The following is a 13,981-nucleotide window of genomic DNA, read 5'->3' as shown; positions in this document are numbered from 1 at the left end:
ATAACGAACTCCAAATAGAAACAATAACGCTAGATAATGAAATTCGATGTTGCTCGATTTCAAAATTTTCAATTAAAACACAACCCAAAACACTTGATCAATTGGAGTTTTACAAGTGATGTGTTTAAACAAAAGCAAAGATATGATGTTAAAATAAATTAAAATAACTTGATACATGAGAGAGAGAGAGAGAGAGAGAGAGAGAGAGAGAGAGAGAGAGAGAGAGAGAGAGAGAGAGAGAGAGCACACCACCTTTCCAGAAGCATATAAAAGTATAAAACCCCACAGAAAAAATCCATGTACACTATTTTAACGGAACACATTTGTCGGATACAAAAATTAATTATGAGATAACGTCCAAATGGAAATTTAGCATCATCACAGGCAACCTCGCAACCAAATCAAGAATCGATGATTGCATCGCAATTTACAAAACCAGAGAATTTACAAAGTCGAAATGTAAATTGCGGTGATAGAATCTGAGTATGCAAAAATAATAACAACAATACTTTGGCATCTCGTGGCAGTTGCACACAAATACCTCCAGCACACTTCTGGAACAATACTTAGAATAACTCGTTCGGACATCAAAAAGCCACTAATACCAGATTTGCATCCCTTAAGTTCCAGAGTTAAGAATACATCATCAACTGAGGAACACGAAAAGAGAAGTAACATCAGTGAACAATAACTCAAGATTTATGAAGATGCATTTAACAGGGAAAAAAAACACTAATCAAGATTAAGAAAAGATTGTCGTGCCGAAGAAGTTTAGTTTCACGACCAAGCCATGGACAACCAACAAAATGAATAAAACTAAAAAAAACCATCAGTTGTAACAGTTGCAAGATTCTTCAACTTTTCACTGCAACACAACTTAAAATCTAATGAACAAAAATTCTCAAAGAAACCATACTTGCAAGATCAACCCCTTGAGATTCATTGATTTTGAAATTCAGCGCACATTGTTCAACTTTTACATGGGACTGTCTAAAATAAAACTTGAACTAGTTTACACAACTAGAAGAAGATATAATATGGTTCGGAAGATCTGTGTGCACATTTCAAAGCCAGCAAACAATTTCAGCGAAAAAATAATTATCATACAGACAGCCAATACCAATAAAATCAATAATTTCATTATGTAAGGAGTCGATATCTTATAGATCCAAAAAAGAAGACCTAAAAAAAGAAGGAAACTACGAGTGCCAGGGCATTCATGGAGAATCATTACCACAATCATCAAAACTGCTTCACAGTAGTCTCTTTTTATCAGTTGGTTTCAGAATCTGAAACGAGCACATCAAACTCTCATCAACACTCATCATAGCACCTGCATTATCAAATTCTCCACAATAATTTGGAGCAGAAAATATTGTAACTAGTTGCCTATCTGCAAAAAATTCATAGCCATCTTCTATAACCTGCCCAATAAAGCATCCAATCGTCAGAAGAAATAAAAACTAGCAAATCATATATGCGACAGAAATCATTACCTGATGAGCACGACAAACAAGGTCCATATCTTGCTGCATCAAAAATTCGGCCACCTTATCTGGACCAAATGTGTATGAAACTCCCCTATCATTCATCCCCCAACCTCTAATTTCTCTACTGGGATCAGACCAAAGTAAATCACAAAGCAAACCAGAATCAGGGACATCAGTAGGACGAGATAAATTTCTAATTTGATCCAAGCTTGTTAGATCAGGGGAGAGACCACCATGCATGCAGAGTATTTTCTCATCTATAAGAGCTGCCACGGGTAGGCAGTTAAAACAATCAGTAAAAATTTTCCATAGTCTCACATTAAATCGACGTTTACATTCGTCATAGAATCCATATATCCTATTAATAGAAGCACATTCATGATTTCCACGTAAGAGAAAGAAATTCTCAGGAAATTTGATTTTGAAGGCAAGAAGAAGGCAGATAGTTTCTAAACTTTGTTTTCCACGGTCAACATAGTCCCCTAAGAACAAATAATTGGCTTCTGGAGGAAATCCTCCATATTCAAAAAGTCTTAAAAGATCTCCATATTGCCCATGAATATCACCTGGAATAATGATAAAAAAAACAACTGTTATATTCATGTATCAAGTTTAAATTAGAGACATGAAGAGAGAATTCCAACTGAAATAAAAAAATTCAACAATGTTGAAGGTAACACAAAAACTAGTACCAATGCACTTCGAAATTGAAGAAAAAAATAACTGGTATTACTATAAGACATAAAACATAGAAGGTAATATAGATTACATCTACCAGCAATGTGAAAACAAGGCCTAACCAAATTGCCGAGGCCACAGAGCTTGGCCATCTGCCAGTGATTGTTTCTCACATTTTAGAAGGAAATAACATTTCCTAATTATAGGAGAAAACAAAAGAATTATTCAAGTCCATGCATAATTTGGCGAAACATTCTAGAGTAGTTTCAGTTTCTAGACAACAGACATTTGAAATTTCAATACCTAGGCATAGACCTCGTAACACTACAAAAAAGTCAAGTGCATGTTAAGCATTACCGGAAAAAGTCAGATACATTGAAGAGGACAGAAACAAACCATGATTACCTAGTCAAAATGCATGCACAAATACAAAAACAAAAGAATTTTAAAAGTGAGATAGCATCAGCATCAGGGAAGGCATATTTTCTTTCATAAACAAAATGGCAATATTTCAACTGCCATTCTTCTCAAGAATCAAATATTCTTGTTTCCAATTTTTTTTCCAAGAGACAAGTTATTCTCAAACTATTTAAAAAATATAACATATACTACAAAAACTCATATCCGATCTTATCGGATACTATATGGCTATAGATTCCTGGTAGATATTTTGTGGAGACAGAACAGATACATCTACAAGCTTCAACGGAAGTGTCCATTAAAAAAGGTAATTTAAAAAAGGCAAACACAATATCCAAAATAATCAACAATCATATTTTGATCGAGTCTGACACGATTAAAAATTATTTCTATATCGATTACCGTGCAGTTTATTATAAATTTTCAGAAAGTTATTTAATTTTTTTCAAAGTCGATAATAAGAAATAATCAAGATGAAAATCAGAAATGACAAATATAAATATACATTTGGATACTAATAATAATAATGTAGCATTCTCACCATGTCGCATCTTACTTTTTGAAATGGTTATATTTCATATCCGAATTGTGTCGTATCATTATAGATAGATCAAGATGCATAACCATCAATTCATTTTGTTACCAATGGGTAATAATTAAAATAGAAAAACAAAAGCTACAAAAGTTGGCATGCTCAGACAATTATTGTACTTAAGATAGCAAGGTGTCCCTATGAAATTAAAACTCATAGATATTGTCACCAAATTCACTTTTGAGAAAGTTTGTGGCAAAGATTCCCCTATGTCCAATTACAAGAAAAATTATGTGAAATTGCAAATCATACAGGGATCACTTTGATGAACAGAAGCCTTGGAGTATTTATCTCTTACTATTTAATAAAGCAAGAGGGACATATAGTAACTCCTTTGGTATTTCTAGGTGAATATCTACAATTGCTCGTATGATTTCTAAAAGACAAATAAAACAGTGAAGGTCATTAAAGTAATTATAAGGCCTTAAAGATAACTTCCCGTGTAACTTTTAATAATTTCTGTCCGTTACCATTCACAATTTCACTATTTACCATTTTCCCACTTAACCAACTAACAGCACTATTCAAGGACAATTAAAACATGAAAGGCTGCACAACATTGCCATCTCAAAGTAATCTGCTTATGTGACGCCACATCCATCATCCAATCAAGAAACTTTAAACTCATAGTTCCAAAGCAGGAACTACAACTAAGCCATGTGACTGAATCAATTATGTTCTGTTATGTTCTGTATTAACAAAATCAACTTTATGGTGGGAGGGGAGGGGGCTGTTTAATTTTTGGCTCCAGTCAAGGATTTTTAAAATAAACTAACGCTCCCTAGTCAAAATTACTAGGGAAGGTTAGTTTATTTAAAAAAATCTTTGACTAGACCAAAATTTCAAAATCATCCAAGAGGGAGAGGAACATAATAATATTTTCAGAGCTTGTTTTGCCCCTTCTGATGTTGAAATATGCAATTAAACAACTGTTCCAGGCACATCATCAGCAGGGAAACAATGTGCACGATAAAGCCCACAGAAATACCCCTCTCCACTGAAGCTTCAAAAATGTTGAACATGTCAACAGAAACTTATATATTCCAGCTTAAAAAATATTTAAGTAGTATGGCGTGGAAGATAAAAATGAGTTTTCATGTGATTTATGCAACAGGAGCGGTCAGGGGAGAAATGAAATTCATGAAACAGTGTGGAAGTAATGCAGCAACTAGAGATATTCATAAATCTGACAGTGTCAAAACAAACTGCAAGAAAAAAGTTCTCTTGCAGCGCAACAAAGGTCATTGACTTTTTTTCCAAATGTAGCTAATACACTTCACATATGAGACCTCGCAACGCAAGAAGGCAATATCTGTTCGCTCCACCGTCAACATCACCTGACAAATAATTTATATCCAATGATCTTGAGGTATAATTTAATGCTTACTCATTTTGATGCCTTAAGCTATGGTATCATCTTCCATCATCTAATAAGTAGTAGCAATATTAAATGTGGTCCTCAATTTACTCATATGAAAAGGAGTCTAAGTTTTTCATAAAAAAATATAACCAACAAAAAGTAAAAAGAATGATAAATCCCAATGTCTCCAAAATGATAAAGAGCCAACGCTAGAAAACTGAAGAAGATTTATACCGTCTCAGTAGCTTTTTCAAGTTTTGGCAATCATTAGCTTTAGGCACAATAAATTACACCTTCAGACAAATTCTCCACACTACGATAAAATACATTCAGTTCAATCTTTCCTTGCATCCCAAGTTTTGTTGAAGACTAAAAAAAACTTTCGCACAACGGTTAAACAATTTATTGTACATTAAGTTGTTGAATGCATATTTCTCCTGGTTATTGAATTGGTGTATAAGGTATTTCAGTTATTTCTCTCAAAGCACCAGCTTTCCCACAAGAGAGGCTTAGAAAAACGAAGTCGGTCAAACTCCTATCAAGACACAATGCCATAGAACCACAAAACAAGGCACTTATCCCTTTTGGAAAGGTGAATACAATAGATCTACAATTAATAACTTGAATGACATCCAATAGCAACACTAGATTGGGAAAAGCAAAGCTCCAAGTATATTCCCCTATAGATTTTTGAAGCAGTCAAACAACTTTAGATATCTAAAAGGATAATAAAGGCCAATTTTTCATATCCTTGAACAGCTTTTTCTAAAAGGAACATATATCCCACCATGCGATGTCAATCCATCACTCATGATGTCATCTGACAAACATTTAGATGCTGTTTTGCAGCAAAATAATATCTGAATTCTGAACTCAGACGTTGAACACGGGTTTAAAAAAAATGCCTCCATGAGAACATTAAAGTGAATCATGGTTGGGCTACTGTAACTTGCATGAGATACCATTGCAAACCAGTACTTCAAATGGTAAAGGCCACTCAGATAATAGCCTAACACATTCATTTTCAAATTAAACAATGTTGCTATAACCTTCTGTCATAGAAAATTTTAAGCATTCCATACCTCCCCAAAAAAACCAATTTTACCTTTTTTTCCTGACACAACCCAACAAATTGAAGTCGCTACACAATATCCACATGGAACCAGTAAAGAAACAAACAATCAACCATTTCCAATGACAGCACAAAAGGCAAACCATGCGCCAGAATTCAAAAAACACCAAACCAACCGAAAACCAAAACCAAAATATTCACCGTAATACTCCAGACAAACAAATTCACAGATTCATATCCCGAAACTAAGCGGTCAGACACAAAAGCTCGACAATAAAAAATTAACACACAATCCCATACACAGAACAAGAAACAGCGAGTAAAAACATCATACCGCAGATCTTTATAGGTGCTTCCAGCTCGAGAAGATTAGGCTGCGATAGGAAGATTTCACGAGACGTCGCGCATAAAGAGCGGATCTCATTCTCCGACAGCTGCACCTGACGCACAGTCCGCGCGTTGCGGAACTCCAACAAGCGATTGATGATGTCATCCAAGACGGCAGGCTCTATACCCTGCCCATTAGCCGCCGCCATGTCTAGGGTTCCCAAACACCCACCAAGATTCAAATACAACAATCGAAAACAACAAAACCCAGATACCCAAAACAAATCAAAAATCCCTCAGAATCACAGATTGTTGTTCGCGGAGAAATGGAGAGAGGGGTGGCTACAGCACCAATGTGGCAATATGATTAAAGAAAGAAAAAAAAGTTGATAGTTTTAAGTTTGAAATAGTTATTCGATAAATCCGCTTCCCTCGTGTGGTTGCCTATGCTTAATCGATAGATTGATTTTTGGAATTACCCTCCACTACTTTTTTGAGGTTAGAAAAGTCTTTTTGACCACTTTTCTTTCGATTAGTAAATAAAATACAAACAATTTTTTTCATCCACACTCCCAGAAGTCAATAACATGTGTGAGACGGTCTCACAGATCATATTTTGTGAGATAGATTTCTTATTTGGGTCATTAATGAAAAAATATTACTTTCTATTGTGCCATCTCACAGATAAAGATTCGTGAGACCGTCTCGCAAGAGACCTACTCCTCCCAAACAGTGTGATTCTCTTATATCTCGTTCTCATTTGCATTCTTAAATGAAGAGAATGATCTCAAGTAACAAGTGAACGTGAGAATTTTTTTATATATATAAATCAATACATATATAATAATATATTTTGATATGAAATAAAATAATATTGAAATAAAAGTAATCAAAAATCCAGTAATAAGTTACAACAAAGATTATTTATAATTGCACTGAAAGAATTACGTTATCATAACTTAAACTGATATCAGTCTCATATATATTACTACATGCAAGTAATAAGTAGTGTTCAAAATTCATATTTCTACTATTTGATTAAAGAAAAAGTAATTTACCCTTAAATAATAAATAATCATATTTTCAGAAAAATCATGAATTTAAAATATACATGTGAGTATATTTTTATTTTGGTATGAAAGATGCTTTTTTAAAAAAAAAAAAGTTTACTTACCAATGTAGCATAAACGAAAAATCCTCTTATGTTGGAACAAACTTAAAATGATAAAGCACATAATCAAATCTTATATTGAGGAAGAATTTACAATAATATATACAAATTTGGTGTCAATCTGGGTTGGCTTTACTGCACTATTTATACTTTTCATCAAGAGTTGGACTTTAATTACAAAGTCAATCGCACATTAATGTCATTATTATGAAAAATTACGGTCGCATAATGGTCTTTTAAGGTTGCAATTATTTTAAAATTTTGAAGGGAGTGGCCGAATTTTCGGTTTATCAAAGATTTCGATACGATACGGTAACGATATCAAATTTTTCGGTACGGTAAATTAAATTTGAAAACTTCGGTATATATCAGAATAACGAAATAATATATAAAAATTTAAAAATATATATTCACGAGAAACGTGTACAAAACTCAGGTGGAATAACATAAACGATAAAAAAAATTAAAAAAAAATTGTGTGAATCTACTAAAATTGATTGATCAATCTGCGTAAACCGAAGTGAGTTGGAGGGATGGGTTTTCGAAATTTGACAGCTTTCAACAAACTCTATCGGTCAAACAAGGGTGGCGAATAGTGCAATATCCTAATTCTTCGATGGCTAGAGTTTTAAAAGCTAGATATTTTCGACATTCAGATATCATGTGGTTGCTGATTTAGTCTTTAATTCATATTTCGTTTGGCGTTCTATTCTCTGGATCCATGAGCAGATGAAGAAGGGGAGGTTTTGGAGAGTTGGGAATTGGCATAATATAATGGCTAGGGTATGAAAAGGTCCATTCATACAGATGGATGATCATATAATGATGCACTGAACAATTCCCTCGGACTGTCCAAATGGTTCTCACTTATCGAGTGGAATGGTATGTGGTTATGGTTGTAGATCATTAGTCCTTTGACCCGGGACAATGTAGAGACTATACATACTAGCATGCACTTTGATTAGTTTATTGACTCTATTGAGGGTCATCAGGTAGTGAGACAGAGTGTAGTTTTGAAATACGTAAGAGCAAATACATTGTAGTTGAGGATTCACTGTTTGCCTAAGGATGAAGATATCATGTGGGGCCCTTAGCTCCTAATCGTTATTACAATGCAATCTGATTAGGGTTAATTAATTACAGCGGAAAACGAGTTTAAATTTTCTTTACAATGAGCCCAAATCATTTTATTTGAATACTAAAAATAGTATTTAATCTCACGTCATAAACATGCCCACACGAAATCAAAATCTATCATATACAAACAACTCACATTCTCGGGACATGCCCCGGTATATAGATACATATACATATATACTGGGAACAAGACAAAACATAAAACCTCAGCCCAAGCTGTGGCTCCCTCCAGAAGTACCCTCTCCGGTCTCCTGATATCCTGGAGTACCTGCCATTGTCCACACACAAAGACAACAACAGCCCCCCTTGGGGGTGAGCAAAGCTCTGTATGGAACAACCAATCATATATACCACAGATATCTAAGCAATGATATATGGTATGCAATGCATGTATGTCGTGGAGGTATCGGGTCAAATGCCCATCCACTGAGCACATGTCAGAATCAATCGAATCGCTATCAAATCAATGCTCGAGCTGGCACACCGGCCAATATGGGATACTCGTATGATAGCGTCGGCAAAGCGCCATCAAGTCCCAAATCTCATATCCAATCATATGGGGCCACAATTGTCTATGCTTTACGGGTCATATAATACCGGCATAGCGATTGTGTTCACAAACCCCGGAATCCAATCCAATCATATCAAGGTATCCAAGGATCATAGCTCAACGTGCATGTCATGTATCGATGTATGCATAAAATGATGTGTGTTAACAAAACATTTATTTTATACATCGATATCTCAATCTCAATGTCATGTATGCCACATCAATCAACAAATAAGGCATATAGACACATAATCTCATTCCAATCAATCAAATCAATCCGACATATATCATATAATACAGATACCTGTCGTATGTTACCCGGTCGCAACATACCTCAATTCTTCGTTTCCAGTTGATGTAGCTTGAAGATATTGATATTACACTTTATCTACATCAATAACATACTCATTCCAATCAATAACATACTCCAAAATCATTAATATGAGTTTCAAATATCATTTGAAACTTCAAAAATTAATATCAAATCAAAATCATATCATAATTCAATTCCGACTTCGAATACAAGTTTCTTGTCGGTTATTCTACATATCAGAAATTCAACTTCAAATACATGCTATTCCAGCACTTTGATATTTCGAGCTGCTGGAACTAGAAGAAATTTACCTCAAAAGGAAGCTCTCGACGCGACGATCACAAATATATAATTTGTTTCGCGTTTAGACAGCGTCTCGAAGTCGATTCGGACGAAGGAAAATGAAGATCTCTCATTTCTCTCTCTCGATTATCGAATACAAAATGATAAGAAGAAAGAAAGAACTTAATCTTATCATCACCGCTTCGGCGCTCGGGCGGTAGAATTCTCGCGCCCGAGCGCGAGACATTCTGCCCCCGGCTAACCATTGCACCGCGCTCGGGCGGTCACAAATTACCGCTCGGGCGCGGCATGTTCTGCCCGAACACACATTTCATATATTCTGACGCTCGGGCGGTCATTTTCTACCGCAGGGCGCCACATGTTCTGTACAAATATGACTTTTGTACTATATTGGCGTCGGCCTTTCCAATCGAGCTCTTACAACGTCAATTCATATACAATTTCATTTCTCAATTTCATTGTCATAATATACATCAAATGTATAATCACATATCAATTTCATGAATTATCGATAATCACACAGGATTTACGATAACACGATACACGGTCCTTACATATCCTTTGTGATCTGATGAGTTAATAGTAAATGAAGTCTCTGACCAGAGCAATAAATGTGCTTTAGGGAAATGTAATGCAACTATTAATACTAAAAGATAAATAATGATATGATTGGTTAAGAAGTTTAAGTGTTTAGAAAGGGGGTTGAATAAACACTTAAGATTTTTTGGTTCTTTTTTAGAAATATGAATCAGTTCTTTGAGGAACTTATCCTAGAATCTTGTTTGTCAATATAAATCAGTCAACTGATAAAATTGCAGAATCATACTGAAATATAGAATGAATAATTGTGAAAAATATAGTGTACTGAATAACTGAAATGAACACGTGAATTTTTATGGATGTTCGGAGACTTCAAATGCTCCTACGTCACCACTTCTATCATGAGGATATGATTTTATTAAAAAAAACTTTGATATATTACAACAAATTGTAATAATCCACTTCAGTTGGTCTTACGTAACTGTCAAACTGAAACTCTTAGTCTATCAACACTTTACAGTGAATAACTGAATTGTTCTAACTGGTAGCCTAAATGCTACGGATTAATACAATGAACTTATAGCTTGAATGTGCGATTTGTAATATTGAGAAAATACTCGAATAATGTATCGCAACTGATTGTTCGTGTGTTTTTTCACCACTTCATTACTTGTCTTCAATTAATTCGATCAATTATATATAGTCTTCGATCTCAACGATCATATTGAATGCATTAAATGACAAATATCAGTTGAATCGTCTTCTAGTTACTTTATCTGACAATAGTACGAAGTATTCAGCCTGTTATGTTCTGATTCATCTGTTCTGCTTTTGTACGACCTGTCAGTCTGTCTGCTGATACTTCAACTGATTACGTAACCAATTGATTAGAAGTCAAATGATCAGCCGATCAGTTCACCTCGCCATTATCAGTTCTAACTAATGTCCTAACCGTTACGAATACTTCAGTTGATAAGGTTTTCCAGTTCAGCTCAAACGAAGTCTTCAGTTACGATTACTCGATTGTTCGATCATTTAGATTCTTCATTTTCTTACGGATTAATTTGTCAAACTCTAAAACTTATAATATTCCAATAAATCACATCATTATCGAATCCATATGCAATTCTCGATATACCAATGGTTGCAGATTCAATTTGAATATGTGTGTTGAAGGGACCGTACTGTATGAAAACCATAACCTAATGTTCTTGCGGCCGCTATTAACGATACCTAGAGGATCATGGAGCGATGCTTCAGACGGGTGCAATCAAAAATGATTTATGACATTCTTGATCAAGGATTTGATGAAAAGAATTGGGCTAATTAGAGTAATCCCGAATAACAATTAATGTCAATCTGAATCACATGGAGATATGAACCCACAGCTAGATGTATCCCAGAACCATTGAAAGTCACACAAGTATCGAATTCTGTTTTCTCGTTGAGAAAGTCAAAATTCAAGGAGCTGAATTTGGCTACTATAGTTTGATGGAGATCAAACAGGATGCTTGTAAATGAGTTTTTAAGTTAATTCCATAAGATGAAAGAAATTGAAGTTATCTTAATTTCTAATCGAGGAATGAGAGTGGAACTGCCAGTTTAGTGAACTGCCTATTTTGGTGAAGAAGTTCACCAAATTGATAGCAGCCCAATATGGTAATTGAAAATTTTGATCTTCAAAATTTTTTATTTTCATTATATGAACAAGACGTATATCCTTGACATATCGGCGCAGTTAGATCGTCGATCAGGATTATAATGAGTTCGGGATCATTTATTTGGTGAATTTAAAATTTATTGATTAAATGATGGTACTAGTAGTGGTGACTGCTAGTATGTACAAATTCTCATAAAATGTTCTAGAAGGGTGTAGAATTAATTAAGTAACGAGATAATTATATAAATTAAATAATAGTTATTCAATTTAATTAATATGTCTATACATGTATTAAATGTGCATGTCTAAATATATTAATGTTTATATAGATACACTTTGTACAGAGATATAAAATATGTGTATATATAATATTTATATATAATTCATTATCAAAAATTGATAAATACATGATATAAGAATAATATGAGATTTTTATTTAATGAAATTAAGAGTCCTAATGAGAAGAAGATGAGGAATCCTGATGGGAGAGGGATTCCTGATGGGGATCCCTTTCTATAAATATATCATAAGAGAGCATAAAACATACCCCGAGTTTTTTCACAGAAAGGTTCAAAAAAAAAATCCATCCTCCCTCAAAGAAAAATCACATCTGAAAGATTGAAAGAAAATTTCGGCCAATTGTCTTCTTCCACATCGCTCACTTGTCGCTGCAACGACTTCCAGATTTTGGAATTCAGACGATCCAATGTCAACGTAAAAATCGTTTGGCTTCTCTAGTGCTATCCAAGTGAGGAGCACAGTCTCTGTAATGCCCGATATTTTATTCTGTTAATCTGCGGTTATTGATTATGAATTGATGTGATTATAGACGGAAAGGAACAGACCGGGGAAGACGAGAGAAGACATTGTTATGTGTGAGGACTGAACCCCTCGCGCATATGCGCGACCAAGCAGGGCACATATGCGCGAGATAGGCAGAGAACCTCGTGCATATGCACGACATGAGCCGCGCATATGCGCGAGCATGGCAGAGAACCTCATGCGTATGCGCGAAGAGAGGACGCGGATATGCGCGAGCTGAGGAAATGAAGAATGCCGAGACAGAGTGTCTCGCGCATATGCGCCGCGGGAGGTCGCGCATATGCGCAAGACGTGCAGTACATACATGAAGCCACTTGGCCTTCCCATGCATGATATATTGTTGCGTGTTTTCTTGATTGCTCGAAAGCGCACGACGTCAAGTTATAGTAAAATGTATTTTCGAGTACAAGTGTCGATCCCACGAGAAATGTGTATATAAATGTATATTAGTACTTGTGATTAAAATAGTCTCGACTTTATTTAGAATAATCAATTAAAAGATTTGTATGCAAGAATAACTAAATTGAAAATGGATTTAAATGTAACACCAATTTATAACAATTAACAATGGAATAAAAGATCTAGAGGTCCGATTTCACGCAACTGTCCACCATGTGTAATTTCTTGTAACTATGTTATAAAAATCCTTCTTATTCATTAGCCAAGAATCCTATAATTATCTACTCCCTCTCCCGAGTGTTAAGTAGATATTGATTATATAAAAATAGATTGCAACGTTCCCATCAATAGTCTACAATTAAATAAAACATCAAGCACTAGATTCTCTATGGGCTTCGATAGCATTATAGGAACTCTCAAACTCTATAAATATCATTGATGTATTTTTCCCTTTTCTTGTTTATAATTTCCTCTTCCGAGTGATAAATTGTAAACATATAAATCATTCAAATTATGGCCAATAAATTGAAAGCATTAAGATTAGAACAATAAAAATGAACAATATGAAGAACTTTAAATAGCTTAGTTCATAGATTCTAACACATGATTTCTAGTTTTGTTCCATCTTTCCTCTAGAAATAACAATTAGTTCATAATAACACAAACAAAACAACAAAACAAGGTTTTGAAACAAGACATATCAACTGAAAAATAAAAGAAAGAAGAACTTAGAACAAGAGTTCGAAGAGCTGATTCCGTCCCCGGAGTTGTGCAAAAGAGTTCCCAAAAACTTGATGAACTTGGATCTTCAATCCTCTAGCAGCAGCCTCTACTCCTTCCTTGGCTCCCAATACCCTAGATGGTAAGTAAATGATGTCCTTTTATAGTCCAGACAAGCCTCAATTCGTAGCACACCAATATCTTGGACTTTCATGCGCAGCACACAAAAATACAGATTTTCCGGATTCTGTTTTTCAAGGAGTGCGGGTGCGGGCAAGAGGACACCGCAGGTGCGGTGTTGGTTCTGGTGTGCCAGCGCAGGTGCGGTATGGATTTTTTTAGCGCGGGTGTACTGCTTTACCACGGGTGCGGTATATGTATAAGCGCGGGTGCGCTGCAGCTTCTGTAATTTTGATCTTTTGCACTT

The 13,981-nt window shown here is 35.0% G+C and overlaps 1 protein-coding gene across 1 annotated transcript; it reads right to left on the bottom strand.

Moving 5' to 3' along the window:
* Positions 1-394: 394 nt before the first annotated feature.
* LOC142555113 (serine/threonine-protein phosphatase PP1 isozyme 2) lies at positions 395-6,365 on the bottom strand. Its single transcript, XM_075665783.1, has 4 exons — positions 5,947-6,365; positions 1,497-2,056; positions 1,235-1,424; positions 395-650 (listed from the first exon to the last, which is right to left on the bottom strand). The coding sequence occupies exons 1-3, from the start codon at positions 6,146-6,148 to the stop codon at positions 1,254-1,256; spliced, it is 933 nt and encodes a 310-aa protein (XP_075521898.1). The 5' UTR covers positions 6,149-6,365; the 3' UTR covers positions 395-650; positions 1,235-1,253.
* Between the last annotated feature and the right edge of the window lie 7,616 nt (positions 6,366-13,981).

This window comes from Primulina tabacum, chromosome 9 (genome assembly GCF_025594145.1).
Source record: "Primulina tabacum isolate GXHZ01 chromosome 9, ASM2559414v2, whole genome shotgun sequence".
Classification (NCBI taxonomy): Eukaryota; Viridiplantae; Streptophyta; class Magnoliopsida; order Lamiales; family Gesneriaceae; genus Primulina; species Primulina tabacum.
Note: the sequence above shows the minus strand (reverse complement) of the source record. Positions and strands in the feature narration are given on the sequence as shown.

Excerpts from the sequence above, each read along its gene's own strand:
- LOC142555113 (XM_075665783.1), bottom strand. The coding sequence starts at position 6,148 with ATGGCGGCGGCTAATGGGCAGGGTATAGAGCCTGCCGTCTTGGATGAC. Across the intron at positions 2,057-5,946 it reads AGCACCTATAAAGATCTGCG|GTGATATTCATGGGCAATAT; the intron begins GTATGATGTTTT and ends TCATTATTCCAG. Across the intron at positions 1,425-1,496 it reads TTGTTTGTCGTGCTCATCAG|GTTATAGAAGATGGCTATGA; the intron begins GTAATGATTTCT and ends TTTATTGGGCAG.